The 19674-nt window shown below is 44.9% G+C and overlaps 1 protein-coding gene across 1 annotated transcript; it reads right to left on the bottom strand.

The window, feature by feature from the left end:
* Positions 1 to 1145: 1145 nt before the first annotated feature.
* On the bottom strand, positions 1146 to 13143 carry HCST (hematopoietic cell signal transducer). Its single transcript, XM_069741161.1, has 4 exons — positions 12983 to 13143; positions 7312 to 7335; positions 3604 to 3744; positions 1146 to 1986 (listed from the first exon to the last, which is right to left on the bottom strand). The coding sequence occupies exons 1-4, from the start codon at positions 13041 to 13043 to the stop codon at positions 1946 to 1948; spliced, it is 267 nt and encodes an 88-aa protein (XP_069597262.1). The 5' UTR covers positions 13044 to 13143; the 3' UTR covers positions 1146 to 1945.
* Positions 13144 to 19674: the final 6531 nt, after the last annotated feature.

Here is a 19674-nt window from a genome sequence, read left to right as displayed (position 1 = left end):
CCTGTATTATACTCCAGAGCTGCACTCACTATACTGCTGGTGCAGTCACTGTGTACATACATTACATTACTGATCCTGAGTTACCTCCTGTATTATACCCCAGAGGTGCACTCACTATTCTGCTGGTGCAGTCACTGTGTACGTACATTACTGATCCTGAGTTACATCTTGTATTATACCCCAGAGCTGCACTCACTATTCTGCTGGTGCAGTCACTGTGTACATACATTACTGATCCTGAGTTACATCCTGTATTATACTCCAGAGCTGCACTCACTATACTGCTGGTGCAGTCACTGTGTACATACATTACATTACTGATCCTGAGTTACCTCCTGTATTATACCCCAGAGCTGCACTCACTATTCTGCTGGTGCAGTCACTGTGTACATACATTACATTACTGATCCTGAGTTACCTCCTGTATTATACCCCAGAGCTGCACTCACTATTCTGCTGGTGCAGTCACTGTGTACATACATTACATTACTGATCCTGAGTTACCTCCTGTATTATACCCCAGAGCTGCACTCACTATTCTGCTGGTGCAGTCACTGTGTACATACATTACATTACTGATCCTGAGTTACCTCCTGTATTATACTCCAGAGCTGCACTCACTATTCTGCTGGTGCAGTCTCTGTGTACATACATTACATTACTGATCCTGAGTTGCATCCTGTATTATACCCCAGAGCTGCACTCACTATTCTGCTGGTGCAGTCACTGTGTACATACATTACATTACTGATCCTGAGTTACATCCTGTATTATACTCCAGAGCTGCACTCACTATTCTGCTGGTGCAGTCACTGTGTACATACATTACATTACTGATCCTGAGTTACATCCTGTATTATTCTCCAGAGCTGCACTCACTATTCTGCTGGTGCAGTCACTGTGTACATACATTACATTACTGATCCTGAGTTGCATCCTGCATTATACTCCAGAGCTGCACTCATAATTCTGAAATCTTTCATCAGGCGTGTTTCCTTCAGCGTCTTACTTTGAATATCTAATGTGAGGAGCCTAAAATATTCTTCAATATATCCATTTCTCTTCCTTTCACCATGATAAGTCTTGTGAATAGAATCACAATGTCCACTTGCAAACAAATTGCTGTAGTAATAACATCATCTTCTCATATGTAAGGTTTTGTCTTTATTTTTGTACACAATGAAAATTGCAGACACAATTAATTTGTTTATACATATAAAGAACACAACATAATAACATCTAGAAAAAGATAAAGTTATCTGATAGGATTCTTACTACCACTAGAGGGGGATAAGGAGCTGACTGCATACTACTTATACACCGAGCTCAATAATGGCATACAAGCTCCCCCTAGTGGTGACTGAAAACAACCACAATATATTTGTTTGTGATTAACTCTTTGTCTTGAAGATCTTCTTCACTGAAAAAAAAATAGATCTCTGACCACTTTAAAGACATGATGAGAAATTTGGGGCACAGAATTTTGGACTTAAAATTATAAAAGGTAGAAATATTCATCAATTGTTATTTAATTATTTAAAAGTCAAGTGGGGAGGTCCTAATCAGTCATTGATCGCCATGTCTCACAGAAAATGCTGTTGGTCAGTGAAGGTGACCTCCCACTGGACTCTTGAGAAACAAATCCAACCACCAAACCTGGAGTTCTTCAAGGATTATGAGTGGAGACAAGGTTTTATCCCTATGATACATATTCTCATTTTGCTACTTAGTCTTTACAGTTACAAACCTTCATTATTCCTTCTCTAAAATAAAAAAAAATACTGTTTTTGTCTGGTCATAACAATGAGATTTTTTTCTTCTCATCCTTTGTTGAATTTCGAAAGTCTTGTTCCATTTTTCTGGAGAACTTATCAAAAATCTAGAAGTTCTTGAGATGTTTTCATGAATGGTGGGCTCAGGAGGAATCTTGGGGGTGAATTACTTTTTATCTGCTCATCGGCATGTTCATATAGACTTTCCCATCATCTACAAAATAGAAAAGAAAGTCACTTTAGAACCAAAAGGAGCTCAGCTTGTCGAGAACATGGAAATCTATGTAGGGTTCATCAAATGCATTAGTAGGATACCCAAAGGCAACTTTATATGGGTGGTCTTAGTATTGATCTGAGTAGGAACTTGAGGGATTATGAGGAATGTGGCCACACTTATCTTCCATACTGATGAGGAATGTGGCCACACTTATCTTCCATACTGATGAGGAATGTGGCCACACTTATCTTCTTCCATACCGATGAGGAATGTGGCCACACTTATCTTCTTCCATACCGAAGAGGAATGTGGCCACACTTATCTTCTTCCATACCGATGAGGAATGTGGCCACACTTATCTTCTTCCTTACCGATGAGGAATGTGGCCACACTTATCTTCTTCCATACCGATGAGGAATGTGACCACACTTATCTTCTTCCATACCGATGAGGAATGTGACCACACTTATCTTCTTCCATACCGATGAGGAATGTGGCCACACTTATCTTCCATACTGATGAGGAATGTGGCCACACTTATCTTCTTCCATACCGATGAGGAATGTGGCCACACTTATCTTCTTCCATACCGATGAGGAATGTGGCCACACTTATCTTCTTCCTTACCGATGAGGAATGTGGCCACACTTATCTTCTTCCATACCGATGAGGAATGTGGCCACACTTATCTTCTTCCATACCGATGAGGAATGTGGCCACACTTATCTTCTTCCATACCGATGAGGAATGTGGCCACACTTATCTTCTTCCTTACCGATGAGGAATGTGGCCACACTTATCTTCTTCCATACCGATGAGGAATGTGACCACACTTATCTTCTCCATACCGATGAGGAATGTGACCACACTTATCTTCTCCATACCGATGAGGAATGTGGCCACACTTATCTTCTTCCATACCGATGAGGAATGTGGCCACACTTATCTTCTTCCATACCAATGAGGAATGTCGCCACACTTGTCTTCCATACCGATGAGGAATGTGGCCATACTTATCTTCTTCCATACCGATGAGGAATGTGGCCACACTTATCTTCCATACTGATGAGGAATGTGGCCACACTTATCTTCTTCCATACCGATGAGGAATGTGGCCACACTTATCTTCTTCCATACCGATGAGGAATGTGGCCACACTTATCTTCTTCCATACCGATGAGGAATGTGGCCACACTTGTCTTCCATACCGATGAGGAATGTGGCCATACTTATCTTCTTCCATACCGATGAGGAATGTGGCCGCACTTATCTTCTTCCATACCGATGAGGAATGTGGCCACACTTATCTTCCATACTGATGAGGAATGCGGCCACACTTATCTTCTTCCATACCGATGAGGAATGTGACCACACTTATCTTCTTCCATACCGATGAGGAATGTGGCCACACTTATCTTCTTCCATACTGATGAGTAATGTGGCCACACTTATCTTCTTCCATACCGATGAGGAATGTGGCCACACTTATCTTCCATACTGATGAGGAATGTGGCCACACTTACTTTTCAGCATGGAAGAAGATAACAGAACTAGCCCAAAGGGAAAGAGTATTTGATACAAATTTTAAAAATGTCCAAAAATTATCCCCCTTACCATTGACTGGACGTCTTTGGAAGCTTTGTTTAGTGCAATAGTAAACAACCAGCATTATAATAATTGTAAGGGCAATGTCTCCAAGGACCACCCCAACCAGAATTGGGGTATCAATCCGGTAACAGTCTCCACAAGCCAGGTCTGTAAGAGAAAAAGAGTTGTTAAGCAAGAGGAGCAGACTCTCAGGTGGATTTCTTTTTCAGAAGACTTGTCGAATACACCAAATTGGAAATTAAAGGCTTACTGCACTTCCAAATTACTTTGTCATAGATTGTTAAAGTTGGAAGGGACCTCATGGGTCATCGGGACCTCCGGGGTCATCGTGTCCAACCCCCGGCTCAATGCAGGATTCACTAAACTATCTCAGACAGATGTCTGTCTAGTCTCTGAAGACTTCCATTGAAGGGGAACTCACTACCTCTTGTGGCCGCCTGTTCCACTCATTGATCGCCCTCACTGTCAAAAAGTTTTTCTAATCTGTATCTTCTCCCTTTCAGTTTCATCCATTGCTCCTTGTGTTTGTGATCTTATTTGATAGACAATTCATAGTCTTGTCTCTCCCAGCCACTAGGTGACTCTATTCTATGTAACTCGCTGTCCACTGCCTGTTGTAAAGTATCATCCATATCTAGCAGCAAAGACACCAAAGCAGATGATATGAAATGAGGGCAGGTCTTTGTCTCTGCAGGAAGTGGGAGTGGGATTTTTTATTCTACAGTAAGCAGGCGCAGGTCTTTGCCTCTCTACGGGAAGTGAGGGCTAGTTTTTTACCCTATACAGGAAGTAGTGGTGGATCTTTGATTCTCTACAAAAATTGGGGTCAGATCATTGTTTTGCTTCGGGAAATGTCTTTACCTGTCTTTGGAAACTGGAAGTGGGTCCTTGACTCCATACAAGAAGTGGAGGCAAGTCTTTGTCTCTACAGGAAGTGGGGGCACATCTTTATCTCTACATGAAGTTGGGGCAGGTCTTTGTCTCTACAAGAAGTGGGGGCGGAGTCTTTGTCTCTACAAGAAGTGGGGCAGGTCTTTGTCTCTACTAGAAGGGGGGCAGATCTTTGTCTCCACAGGAAATGGGGGCAGGTCTTTGTCTCTACAGGAAATGGGGGCAGGTCATTGTCTCTGCAGAAAGTGGGGGCAGGTCTTTGTCTCTACAGAAAGTGGGGGCAGGTTTATGTTTCTACAGGAAGTGGGGGCAGGTCTTTGTCTCTATAGGAAGTGGGGGGAGGTCTTTGTCTCTACAGGATGTGGGGGCAGGTCTTTGTCTCTATAGGAAGTGGGGCAGGTCTTTGTCTCTACAGAAAGTGGGGGCAGGTCTATGTCTCTACAGGAAGTGGGGGCAGGTCTTTGTCTCTACAGAAAGTGGGGGCAGGTCTATGTCTCTACAGGAAGTGGGGGCAGGTCTTTGTCTCTATAGGAAGTGGGGGGAGGTCTTTGTCTCTACAGGAAGTGGGGCAGGTCTTTGTCTCTACAGAAAGTGGGGGCAGGTCTATGTCTCTACAGGAAGTGGGGCAGGTCTTTGTCTCTACAGAAAGTGGGGGCAGGTCTATGTCTCTACAGGAAGTGGGGGCAGGTCTTTGTCTCTATAGGAAGTGGGGGGAGGTCTTTGTCTCTATAGGAAGTGGGGCAGGTCTTTGTCTCTACAGAAAGTGGGGGCAGGTCTATGTCTCTACAGGAAGTGGGGCAGGTCTTTGTCTCTACAGAAAGTGGGGGCAGGTCTATGTCTCTACAGGAAGTGGGGGCAGGTCTTTGTCTCTATAGGAAGTGGGGGGAGGTCTTTGTCTCTACAGGAAGTGGGGGCAGGTCTTTGTCTCTATAGGAAGTGGGGCAGGTCTTTGTCTCTACAGGAAATGGGGGCAGGTCTTTGTCTACAGAGAATGGAGGCAAGTCTATGTCTCTACAAGAAGGGGGCAGGTTTTTGTCTCTACAGGAAGTGGGGGAGTCTTTGTCGCTGCAGGAAGTAGGGGCAGGTCTTTGTCTCTATAGGAAGTGGGGGAATCTTTGTCTCTACAGGAAGTGGGGGTGGGTCTTTGTCTCTACAGGAAATGGGGGCAGGTCATTGTCTCTGCAGAAAGTGGGGGCAGGTCTTTGTCTCTACAGAAAGTGGGGGCAGGTTTATGTTTCTACAGGAAGTGGGGCAGGTCTTTGTCTCTGCAGGAAATGGGGGCAGATCTTTGTCTCTATAGGAAGTGGGGGGAGGTCTTTGTCTCTACAGGAAGTGGGGGCAGGTCTTTGTCTCTACAGGAAATGGGGGCAGGTCTTTGTCTCTACAGGAAATGGGGGCAGGTCTTTGCCTACAGAGAGTGGAGGCAAGTCTATGTCTCTACAGGAAGGGGGTAGGTTTTTGTCTCTACAGGAATTGGGGGAGTCTTTGTCGCTACAGGAAGTAGGGGCAGGTCTTTGTCTCTATAGGAAGTGGGGGAATCTTTGTCTCTACAGGAAGTGAGGGTGGGTTTTTGTCTCTACAGGAAGTGGGGAACTCTTTGTCTCTACAGGAAGTAGGGGCGGGTCTCTGTCACTACAGGAAGTGAGGAGGAGTCGTTGTCTCTACAGGAAGTGGGGGTGGGTCTCTGTCACTACAGGAAGTGAGGAGGAGTCGTTGTCTCTACAGGAAGTGGGGGCAGGTCTTTGTCTCTATAGGAAGTGGGGCAGGTCTGTCTCTACAGGAAATGGGGGCAGGTCTTTGTCTACAGAGAGTGGAGGCAAGTCTATGTCTCTACAGGAAGGGGGCAGGTTTTTGTCTCTACAGGAAGTGGGGGCAGGTCTTTGTCTCTATCGGAAGTGGGGGAATCTTTGTCTCTACAGGAAGTGGGGGCGGGTCTCTGTCACTACAGGAAGTGAGGAGTCGTTGTCTCTACAGGAAGTGGGGGCGGGTCTCTGTCACTACAGGAAGTGAGGAGTCATTGTCTCTACAGGAAGTGGGGGAGTTTTTGTCTCTACAGGAAGTGGGGGAAGGTCTTTGTCTCCACAGGAAATGGGGGCAGGTCTTTTTCTCTACAGGAAGTGGGGGCAGGTCTTTGTCTCTATAGAAAGTGGGTGTCAGGTCATTATCTCTATAGAAAGTGGGTGTCAGGTCATTATCTCTATAGAAAGTGGGTGGCAGGTCTCTGTCTCTACAGGAAGTGGGGGGCAGGTCTTTCTCTCTACAGGAAGTGGGGGCAGGTCTTTGTCTCTCTATGGGCAGTGAGGGTGGGTCTTTGTCTTTCTATAGGAAGAGGGGACAGTGACCTGTTCCTGCTGTGCTGTCTATCAAACAGGCAATGAGTCATAATTTTAGTCCAGACCACTGTACAAAGGCAGGAGCAGTGCATGCTGGAAGTGAGGTTATGGAAGTTCCAGTACCTATAGTGCTGGCACAATACTGATTAAGGGAAACAGTCCACTCTAAAATGTTTATGGCAAGTTCCAGATAATCAGGGCAGCACCTTCATATCTATAAGACTGGCATTTTCACTAAAAGTAGTTTTACCTTGTAGCGTGGGATGAGTGATTATTCTACTATTAACCTATTAGTGCTTAATGATTATTATATAATGTTTAAGCAAATGGTTGTTCCAATCCAAAGCTACTCAGGCTTATGAGTTGATGTCCGGGAAGATGGGATGATAAAGATGGAACCGTTCTAAGTAACTACTAGATAGTGACAGCTACTTTTATCAACATGGAAAACAAAAGGTCAGGATTACTTTTAGCAGATTTGTTAGTTTACCTGGTTCCGATGGGGAGGCAAATGCTGAAAAAAAGAAGACAAGAGATTACACAATTGCAAAGAAAACTGTACTTTTAATTCTCCTAATACTTTTTGTTAATTAAACTTAATAGTAAGATGCACTCGTTCTCTAAAAATCAGCCTGAAGTGTAAAGAATTGAGGTTTTCATGAAGGATACAATGAATATTATATTTAAAGCATATACAGTCTATCTAAATAATGTGTAACTATGTTAATTGTGTGTATAGTAGAGATCCCTGAGCGGGATGATATATAGGTCCATGGGAAAATATTCAGTATATCTTGTGTTTAATCCATTAAATACACTGAGGATGAACTCATCCGACATTCTTCTACAGAGCAGGCTGTCAATCACTGAGTGATCCGCCCTCTGGACTGCCCCTTGGACCTCCCCCTGGACTCACAAGATAAGAGGGAGCAGGCATTTAGGTCAATAATTACAAGTTATACTAAATAGTTTCCCATAATGTTATATATCGTTCTTCTCATCTCCTCGTGCCCTATGATATGGTGTCCATAGATGTGGGGTATCCACAATGTAGCAGATCTTATACCCTGATTACTAGGATCAGCATTACCCTGCTCACCTCTTCTCATACTGTCGGCCGGGGTTTTGTTTGTACAGTCTCAGTATTAGTCACAGGCTTGTGACTGCGCCTACACAGCAGTACCCAGCGCACTGCCCTGAATGTCACTTCTTGGGAAATTTTTTGTCACTAGCAACAATGAAATCTGTGCAGAGCGAACGGTTACATCACAATCTATGAATAGCAAAGCTGCAGAATTGTGGAAGTCCAAATCCAGCACGCATCTGCTGAACCCGAACCCATGTGCTGAACATGCCGTCCAACAGGAAGCCGAAAAGGGGAAAATGCTCCTTTACTCTGCCAATGGTTTCCTTTATTTTTAAGAAAACTTCTTGAATTGTTTTAATAGAAAATCACAATCTCTGCAGCACACGGACAGAAAACTGTATAATACAGTCATATCTCACCAGTAACAAGGGCGGCAACCACAGGGGAAACATCCTCACAGCAGACCCCCGAGATACGGGAAATGGGTGGTCTTACCCCTCAGAGGAAGTGTGAAGAAGAACCCCCAGATACAAGAGATACATTATCATCACAAGGGGAAGATGAGAGACACAACCACTGATTCATACCCACGTCTATGTATCACACATGAGATTAGGTACAGCAGCTCGGCAGACAGTATCACACAGGATAAGATCAGACACAGCAGACAGGATCACACAGGAGAGGATTAGATACTGAAGGCAGTATCACACAGGATAGGATTAGATACACGGCTCAGCAGTCAGTATCACACAGGATAGGATTAGACACATAGCTCAGCAGACAGTATTACATAGGAGAGGATTAGATACATGACCCAGCAGACAGTATCACACAGGATAGGATTAGATACTGAAGGCAGTATCACACAGGATAGGATTAGATACACGGCTCAGCAGACAGTATCACACAGGATAGGATTAAATACATAGCTCAACAGACAGTATTACACAGGATAGCCTTAGATACATGACTCAGCAGACGGTATCATACAGGATAGGATTAGATACAGCAGACAGTATCACACAGGATAGGATTAGATACATAGCTCAGCAGACAGTATCACACAGGAGAAGATTAGATACATAGCTCAGCAGACAGTATCACACAGGATAGGATTAGATACATGGCTCAGCAAACAGTATCACACAGGATAGGATTAGATACACAGCTCAGCAGACAGTATCACACAGGATAGGATTAGATACATGGCTCAGCAAACAGTATCACACAGGATAGGATTAGATACACGGCTCAGCAGACAGTATCACACAGGAGAGGATTAGATACATGACTCAGCAGACAGTATCACATAGGATAGGATTAGATACATTGCTCAGCAGACAGCATCATACAGGATAGGATTAGATACACATCTCAGTCAGGATCACACATGACAGATATGTACACCCTTGGAGCAAACCTGGTCCTGGCTTACAATGTAAATATTTTCTACCTGGTACATTACATATTAATGGACACATTCTGCAAACAGAACAGCAGTCTGAACAAATACAACTAGTACACAAAGTCATTACTGTGTTATCTGTGGTGTTACATAGGACTGCAGGTGACCTCTACTTGCATAAGTTGATGGAAGGATCCAGCTCTAGCAGGTAAAATGAACAAATCAGACAGGTGTCCTGGGACCAGTGGCTCCTTCCCTGCCCCCAATGCTAGGGGTGCCCTGTTCCATGGGTTACTTCTGAAGGTGAAGACGCCACAGCCACGTTCCTTGCCTTAGCTCCTGAATCCAACCTCAGTCTGTATCCTTCCCCCACCCAGGGAAAAGGAGAGTTGTACCGCAATACACCAACCAGACTAACAAAGTAATACGAACAGGGGAAACGGAAAATGTGAAATATACACCGGGGAGTGGAGGCTGGGGTTAAACCAAAGTAGGAGAAGAAAGGGAATTATCACACACTTAAAGCTTAGCAACAGTCACAGATAATTCCACCAAGCGCCTTCTCCAAGAAGAACCAACAACAACCTCCAGCCATGCAGCATAATCTACTCTAACAATGAGTGCTAGGCAGGACCCAGATTATATAGGAGATAGGAGTGGCTAACAGTGAACAGCTGAGAACCTTAATGCAGGAAAGCTGCATTAGAATCGGGCTGTATTAGAATTGGCGCAGATGCAAAATACTCCTTCAAGATATCGAATGCTTCTATGGCTGAACTGGACCACTTGGAAAAGTCTGTCCCCCTCCTGGTAATAGCTGTCAGAGGATTGGCCACTACCAAAAAGTTTTTTAATCTGATGAACTCACGGTAGTAGTTGGCGAAACCCAAAAACTTTTGCAACGCCTTCAAATCCTCAGGACAATCCCAATCCAATAGCCCCTGGACTTTCGCCAGAAACATTTGAATACTGGTGAACGATAAAACATATTCTAGAAAAGGGATCTCCTCAACTGAGAACATACATTTCTCTGGTTTGACAAATTATTTATTGTCTCTGAGTATTTGTAAGACCTGCCTGACATGTACCTGATGTGACGCAAGGTCAGGTGAATAAATCAATATTTCATCAAGATAGATTACAACAAATCTACCTACAAGGTGACTAAAGATGTAATTTACAAAGTGCTGAAAGACGGCGGGTGCGTTCAACCCAAAAGGCATCACGAGGTTCTCATAGTGTCCCTCAGGTGTATTGAAAGCTGTTTTCTACTTATCCACCTCTTTAATACAAATGAGATTACACGCCCCCCTGAGATCCAGTCTAAAAAACCATTTGTCTCCTACAATCTCGTTAAAGAGGATGAGAATATGGATCCCAGACCGTGGTTTGATTCAGTTTGCGGAGATCTAGGCAGGGGCGTAACCCCAGTCTTTCTTCTTTACAAACAAAAACCCTGCAGCAATGGAGGATGAGGATGGTCTGATATGACCCTTTGCCAAACTTTCCGTGATATAGTCCTTCAAGGCCTGTATTCTGGACCAGAGATATTGTATAGTCTGCTCTTAAGCAGCTTGGCCCAGGGACAAGATTAACAGCACAATCATAAGGATGATGGGGAGGAAGTCCTTTGCACCCCTGCTCCGAAAACACATCCCCAAAGTCTGACAGGTATTTAGACACAGACTCAGTATCCACCCTAGCAAGCCAGGTACAAAGGAGTGTCCTTGACAATACTCACTCCACTTTACCACCTCCCGAGTCTGCCAATCTACCACAGGTTTGTGCAGCATGAGCCAAGAACAAAAGGTGAGATCAGACCCTCTAGCACATAACAGTCAATCACCTCTGCCCTACCTGAAGATGTAACCCTCGGACGGCTTGAGTAAAATACTATATTATGATTCCCACCCATTACTCCTCGGTTCCTGAAGTACAGTTTACAGGCCTCCCTGAAAACAACAACCTTGTCACACACCCTCAGAGAACCTGGCAGGCAAAGCAATCTTGGGCTCCACAAAGGGTTGCTTGGGAGTCACGGTCTCCAAACCTGATGTATTAGGGTGCTGCAAAATGACAGTGCGTAGATCTGCCACCGTCAGGCTGAGCTGCTGCAGTTGCTCTGTCAGATAGGATTCATAATGGATCAAAAAACAGTATTGGTCAGAGCTAATGTCATGACTCTGTTGTCGGGTGTCCCGGGACCAGGGGCTCCTTCCCTGTCCCTAAAGGTAGGGTGTGCCCTAGCTCGCCTTGCTCACCGGATTACTTCTGATGGTGAAGATGCCAGGGCCACACACCTTGCCTTAGCTCCTGAATCCACCCTCAGTCAATACCTTCCCCCACTCAGGGAATAGGAGAGTAGCAGTATACCGTAATACACCAATCAGGCTAACAAGGTAGTACGAACAGGGGAAATGGAAAATACCAAACATACAAATATACTCACACATGGAACAGAGGAATGCACCAGGGAGAGTTGAACCAAAGTAGTAGAAGAAAGGGAATTATAACACACTCAAAACCCTGCAACAGTCACAGAAAAATCCACCAGACACCTTCTCCAATAACAACCAACAACAACCTCCAGCCATGCAATGTAAGCTATCTCTGACCATTAGTGCTAGCCAGGACACAGATTATATAGGAGATGGGAGGGGCTAACAGGGCACAGCTGAGAGCCTTAATGCAGGAAAGTTTCAAGGAGCTCAAATAGATCAGATTAACCCCTGCACTGCTGAAAGAAACCTGCACCGTTTAATATAAAGGTGAAGTGCTTCTAATCAGTGCAGGAGTAGGAAAAATCAGACGCTGCGGTCTTCTGGCTCCTCTCTGTCGCGGTAAACCTGTGACAGTTATCTTTGGTGTTACATAGGACTGCTGGTGACATCTACTACATTATATGTACTCAGAGAGTTATCACTGTGCTATCTGTGGTGTTACATAGGACTGCAGGTGACATCTACTACATTATCTGTACTCAGAGAGTTATCACTGTGTTATCTGTGGTGTTACATAGGATTGCTGGTGACATCTACTACATTATATGTACTCAGAGAGTTATCACTGTGTTATCTGTGGTGTTACATAGGACTGCAGGTGACATCTACTACATTATCTGTACTCAGAGAGTTATCACTGTGTTATCTGTGGTGTTACATAGGATTGCTGGTGACATCTACTACATTATATGTACTCAGAGAGTTATCACTGTGTTATCTGTGGTGTTACATAGGACTGCAGGTGACATCTACTACATTATCTGTACTCAGAGAGTTATCACTGTGTTATCTGTGGTGTTACATAGGACTGCAGGGGATAAAACAACGAACATATCTCAACCATGTTGCTGAATGTATCTAGTAGATTATATAACTTGAAGCTTTGGGGGTCACTCTATAAATATTATCAGAGATGATTCTCCTGTGCTGTAGCCGTTTCTTTACTATAATATTCTCTAGGACCGGAGGAATGATATAAAGACCCCCGGCACAGCAGAGGAGGAGCCATTCTGATGGTGTCGCCATCAGATAATACAGTACTTATAATGACCCCATGATGCAAGTATGGAAAAGAAAGAGTTAGACCCCAGCCTCTGAACTGGGAGGTCCGGTTATGCTGAGACATGACCCCAATATGATGAAATTAGGATATAGGTGTTCTTACCCCTGGGAAGCCAGAAGAGGAACGAGCAGAGGACGAGCTGTAGGGTCCCTATCATTGTCATCCTGTCTGTAGCTCTCGCCGCTCTGATCGCTGCCCCCCACACGAATTTTCTTCTATCTTCTACTCATAAGACAGGATGTCACACTGCTCACCCTCAAAAACCTATGAGGGGGAAACGAGTATGAAGACGCATTGTCACAGCCCAGAATGTGTGAACTTCCTCCACCTCGACAGTCAGCTTCTTATTTGTTGTATGGCTGTAATAATTCATCATTACTATGGGGGTCTATATAGGTAATTGGGGGGGCTACCAAATAGACATCCTTCCCCTAGAGTCATTACAAAGGGCAGCTCCACACTTCTTTTTAAGTGCGCTTTCCCTTTAAAACAAGATAGAATGTTGAGGAACTCATCTTGCTACATTGTGTCTTATACTCCAGTCACACCCAGAGCTGCATTCAAAATTCTGCTTGCTTATTTTTCAGCTCCAGAGCGTCAAAAACTCACATCTCTCTGCTGCCCCTTATTGGATCAGCATGAATACTGGATAAAAGTCTATTTTTCATCCGCCTCTGCGGCCGATCGTCAGTTAAACTTTTAGAAAAGTGTGAAATTTACAAACAAAATTAGGAGATCTCTTTATAAACCTACAGGAAATTTTATAATAGTCTATGAGTAGTTGATTAAATTTCCAGTAGACGTTTAATTTGTCCGTTTTCGGGGTCCGTGCTTGCTGTCAGTGAATGGAAATAAACCTAGTAAGTAAGGGATGTGTCTTGCTCTAGTCCTGATGATGATGATGACGGACCTGTCACATGATACCGACCCCAGATCTCATAACAAAACCCGTCACTTGGACACAGGAAGTGGTTCACGCGCCACAAAAAAAAAAGCTACAAGATAGAAAGTTCTGTGCCGAAAATGCAACTAAAAGGCATTTCACAGAAAATAATAGTTTAACGGTAAATATGAGACCTAAAGCCACCCAACTTTCCCAGAGTCCTGGCTAACGGAAGAAGGAGCTGAATCTCTGCACATCATCATTTCAGGACTCCTGGAAAGGTAAAGCCACAATGGTGGTCTGATAAATACCAAGCCTGGACTGGTCATCTGCCCAACAGGGCAAATTACAGGGTGGGCCAATCTGTGTGTAGGAAATGATTGATCATGCTGGTAACGCATTGTCGGTGCAGAGTCAGGAGACGGAGTGAGGACATGAGACGTCTGAAAGATTGGAAGAAGCCAAGAAGCTCTTCCTACATTATCCCACCGCCCCCGGCATCACCTCCAGCATCTACTGGAGGAGGAGCACACGTTTAAATGATTAATATAGGGCACTTGCCTTTAAATTAGAAATATACTAGATGGGCCCTACCCTTTTAAATGATGGTTGTACTAGATACTTGCTACCCCTTTAAATGATGGTCATACTAGTTGGTAGCTACCCCTTTAAATGATGGTTATACTAGGTGGACGCTTCCCCTTTAAAATGATGGTTATACTAGGTGGGCGTTACCCCTTTAAATGATGGTCATACTGGGTGCTACCCCTTTAAATGATGGTAATACTAGGTGGGCACTAACCCTTTTAATGATGATCATACTAGGTGGGCGATACCCCTTTAAATGATGGTTATAGTAGGTGGGCGCTAACCCTTTAAATGATGATCATACTAGGTGGGCGATACCCCTTTAAATAATGGTTATAGTAGGTGGGCGCTAACCCTTTAAATGATGATCATACTAGGTGGGCGATACCCCTTTAAATAATGGTTATAGTAGGTGGGCGCTAACCATTTTAATGATGATCATACTAGGTGGGCGATACCCCTTTAAATAACGGTTATAGTAGGTGGGCGCTAACTCTTTAAATGATGATCATACTAGGTGGGCGATACCCCTTTAAATAATGGTTATAGTAGGTGGGCGCTAACCATTTTAATGATGATCATACTAGGTGGGCGATACCCCGTTAAATAACGGTTATAGTAGGTGGGCGCTAACTCTTTAAATGATGATCATACTAGGTGGGCGATACCCCTTTAAATAATGGTTATAGTAGGTGGGCGCTAACTCTTTAAATGATGATCATACTAGGTGGGCGATACCCCTTTAAATAATGGTTATACCAGGTGGGCGCTAACCCTTTAAATGATCATACTAAGTGGGTGATACCCCTTTAAATAATGGTTATACTAGGTGGGTGCTAACCCTTTTAATGATGATCATACTAGGTGGGCGATATCCCTTTAAATAATGGTTATACTAGGTGGGCGCTAACCCTTTAAATGATGATCATACTAGGTGGCTGATACCGCTTTAAATAATGGTTATAGTAGGTGGTCGCTAACCCTTTAAATGATGATCATACTAGGTGGGCGATGCCCCTTTAAATAATGGTTATACTAGGTGGGCGCTAACCCTTTAAATGATCATACTAGGTGGGCGATACCCCTTTAAATAATGGTTATAGTAGGTAGTCGCTAACCCTTTAAATGATGATCATACTAGGTGGGTGATACCCCTTTAAATAATGGTTATACTAGGTGGGTGCTAACCCTTTTAATGATGATAATACTAGGTGGGCGATATCCCTTTAAATAATGGTTATACTAGTTGTCCGCTAACCCTTTAAATGATCATACTAGGTGGGCGATACCCCTTTAAATAATGGTTATAGTAGGTGGGCGCTAACCCTTTAAATGATGATCATACTAGGTGGGCGATACCCCTTTAAATAATGGTTATAGTAGGTGGGCGCTAACCCTTTAAATGATGATCATACTAGGTGGGCGATACCCCTTTAAATAATGGTTATACCAGGTGGGCGCTAACCCTTTAAATGATCATACTAGGTGGGTGATACCCCTTTAAATAATGGTTATACTAGGTGGGTGCTAACCCTTTTAATGATGATCATACTAGGTGGGCGATATCCCTTTAAATAATGGTTATAGTAGGTGGTCGCTAACCCTTTAAATGATCATACTAGGTGGGTGATACCCCTTTAAATAATGGTCCTACCAGGTGGGCGATATCCCTTTAAATAATGGTTATACTGGGTGAGTGCCCCCCCTTTAAATGATAGTTGTACTAAGAGAGGGCCATTTTCTTGAAGATTTTGTTTCATCTCCTGCGGGGAATGGCGCAGATGCCATTTTCTTGGAGACCTTTAAGCTTTTCTGTTTCCTTTACACTGATGATGTGATCACATGACGACCTGCTCTGTATCGGCCGCAGACAATAGGGAGTGCTGATTGGTCAGTACACATACATGTGACATGGACGCTGATGGATGCACGTTGGCCCCGGCATCATGGACGCCCAGATTGGCTGCAGATTAGGAATGATAGTGATGAGGTCTGATGTCAGATGGGAAGGTTATAGATCGTTTCTTCAGCCATCTTGGCTCGGCATTGGCTCATTCCCCTGATGAAGCCTGTACGGGTGAAACATGTTGGGGAGGCTCCTTCTCTGTGAATATGGAGATCCGTCCATGTAGTGAACGAATTAAAACGTACTGTCTGGACGCCCGTCATTCCAGCCGCCCTCGGCGCCTCTGTCACATGATCGCAGGGCGCGATGGGTTGTCGCAGGGCCCTCAATCAGCCCCAGATCCCGAAAAATGAAAACATTACGGGTCTCGGAAAATTGTGACAAACGCAAAAAAAACTTTTATTCATACAAATTTCATATTTTTTTTCACCACTTAAAGGAGTTGTCCACTACTAGGATAATCCCTTCTCATTACCCACACTTCGCCTCGATAAAATAAAAAAGCCTATACTCACCTCCTGTGCTGCCACCGTCCCCGCGTTGTCGACACTCGCTCTCCCCAGGGCTCTCGTGCGCTTGCTATGACACGTGACCCCGGCGCCCAATCAGTGCTGGCATCACTGGCCCCGCCTTAGGACAAATTGAACAAGAAGAGGAAGTCCGGGCTGCAGCTGAACGCTGACTTCCTCTTCATGTTCAATTTTAGCGGGACCAAGAGTGGGGTATCAGACGGGGTTGTCCTAGTAGTAGACAACCCCTTTAAATTTTAAAAAAATTTAAAAACCATACATGTTTGGTATCTGCACACTCGTAATGACCTGGAGAATGATAATGGCAGGTCAGTTTTTCCATATAGTGAACATGGTAAGTAAAAAGCCCCCAAAACAATTGTGGAATTGCACTTTTTTTGTCGTCACCTATTTCCTCCTATAACCGTCAAGGTTGATCGCTTTCATAATAATTATGTTATGCTGGGGATTTGGTGCAATGTAACAGAAAAACATGAACTCCAACTGCTACAAAGATATATATATATATATATATATATATATATATATATATATATATATATATATATATAAAAATCACGGCACAGAGCTATTGGCCAACTCAGACTCTCCCATTGTCTTAGACCTTTCTATCATTCCTGGCTGCATATTCTCTCGACTCTGGGGATGTTGTGACACACAGGAAATCTACAGCAGCTCAGATACGACGACGCAGTGAACACAAGTAGTGCAGGAAACCACGGGTCATGACTATTAGGATATTACATTCATAATTGTGCTCTGTCCTTCAGATGAATTTTCCTTCCGTGGGTGGGCGGCCGCTCGGCGTGAACTGAAATCTGCGATTATATTGAGATGTTATGTTATTGAGATGTTATGTAGCAAACTGTATCCACAATAAATACAAAGTAGTCATAATGGCGTAGATATGTCTACGGCCTTCATATATGTCCACGGCGTCCAGACGTGTCCACGGCGTCCAGACGTGTCCACGGCGTCCAGATATGTCCAGGGCGTCCAGACGTGTCCACGGCATCCAGACGTGTCCACGGCGTCCAGATATGTCCAGGGTGTCCAGACGTGTCCACGGCATCCAGACGTGTCCACGGCGTCCAGACGTGTCCACGGCGTCCAGATGTGTCCACGGCGTCCAGATATGTCCAGGGCGTCCAGACGTGTCCACGGCATCCAGACGTGTCCACGGCGTCCAGATATGTCCAGGGCGTCCAGACGTGTCCACGGCATCCAGACGTGTCCACGGCGTCCAGATATGTCCAGGGCGTCCAGATATGTCCACGGCGTCCAGATATGTCCAGGGCGTCCAGATATATCCACGGCGTCCAGACGTGTCCATGGCGTCCAGATATGTCCAGGGCGTCCAGATATGTCCAGGGCGTCCAGATATGTCCAGGGCGTCCAGATATGTCCAGGGCGTCCAGATATGTCCAGGGCGTCCAGATATGTCCAGGGCGTCCAGACATGCCCTCGGCATCCAGACGTGTCCATGACATTCAGATATGTCCATGGCGTCCAGACATGCCCACTGCGTCCAGACGTGTCCATGACATTCAGATATGTCCAGGGCGTCCAGATATATCCAGGGCGTCCAGAGATCTCCATGGCGTCCAGACGTGTCCATGGCGTCCAGATGTGTCTATTATTGTCCAGATATGTCCATGTCGTCCAGCTATGTCCATGGCGTCCAGCTATGTCCATGGCGTCCAGCTATGTCCATGGCGTCCAGCTATGTCCATGGCGTCCAGCTATGTCCATGGCGTCCAGCTATGTCCATGGCGTCCAGCTATGTCCATGGCGTCCAGCTATGTCCATGGCGTCCAGCTATGTCCATGGCGTCCAGCTATGTCCATGGCATCCAGCTATGTCTATGGCGCCCAGCTATGTCCATGGCGTCCAGCTATGTCCATGGCGTCCAGCTATGTCCATGGCGTCCAGCTATGTCCATGGCATCCAGATATGTCCATGGCGTCCAGATATGTCCATGGCTTCAAGATATGTCCGTGGCGTCCAGACATGTCCATGACTTACAGATATGTCCGTGTCTTACAGATATATATATATATATATATATATACTGCTGACAGATATGTCTATGGCTTCCAGTAGAGAGGGACCAGGCTTGGACTTTTGGTATTTGTAACCTCCTGACATTAGTCATAGTAAATTATGAATAGCCCAGTGATATATACAATCGCAGAGAGACCCGACAAGACTGGCACCAAACCAGCAAAGGCGCAGCCACAGACGCACTTGTTGCAAGCTGCACCAGCTAAGCAAGCCTTAAATGGCAGGGATACTCTTAACCCACCAGTAAACAGGAGGTTGACTTTGGCAGAGCCCATCCCAGGCCCGCTGGCATCTGGTGACACGGCCGGAGCCTTGTCGGGAACAAGTAGATACCTCTGTGAGAAACCCTGGGAGTGTAGCACGAGGAGAAAGGGAAACGAACCCCAAGACTAACACTGAAAGAGAGCGACCGAGACTGCAAGCACCACTCACCACCACAACACATAGGAACTGCAATACACAGCAAAGACCTGAGCTGGGGATGGTAAGATAGCCATCTGATGCCCCCATCCGCAGACAACCATCCCTGCTGACCTATCAGCAGAATGGACACAATCCCACCACTGCCTAGTACCAGAAACTATTTCACCACAGCCTAGTACAGGACACAATCCCACCACTGCCTAATACCGGACACAATACCGCCACTGCCTAGTACAGGACACAATTTCACCACTGCCTAATACCGGAAACAATCCCACCACTGCCTAGTACAGGATACAATCCCACCACTGCATAGTACCGGACACAATCCCATCACTGCCTAGTACAGGACACAATCCCACCACTGCTTGTACAGGACACAATCCCACCACTGCCTAGT

Source organism: Ranitomeya imitator, chromosome 10 (genome assembly GCF_032444005.1).
Source record: "Ranitomeya imitator isolate aRanImi1 chromosome 10, aRanImi1.pri, whole genome shotgun sequence".
In the NCBI taxonomy this organism is placed as follows: Eukaryota; Metazoa; Chordata; class Amphibia; order Anura; family Dendrobatidae; genus Ranitomeya; species Ranitomeya imitator.
Note: the sequence above shows the minus strand (reverse complement) of the source record. Positions and strands in the feature narration are given on the sequence as shown.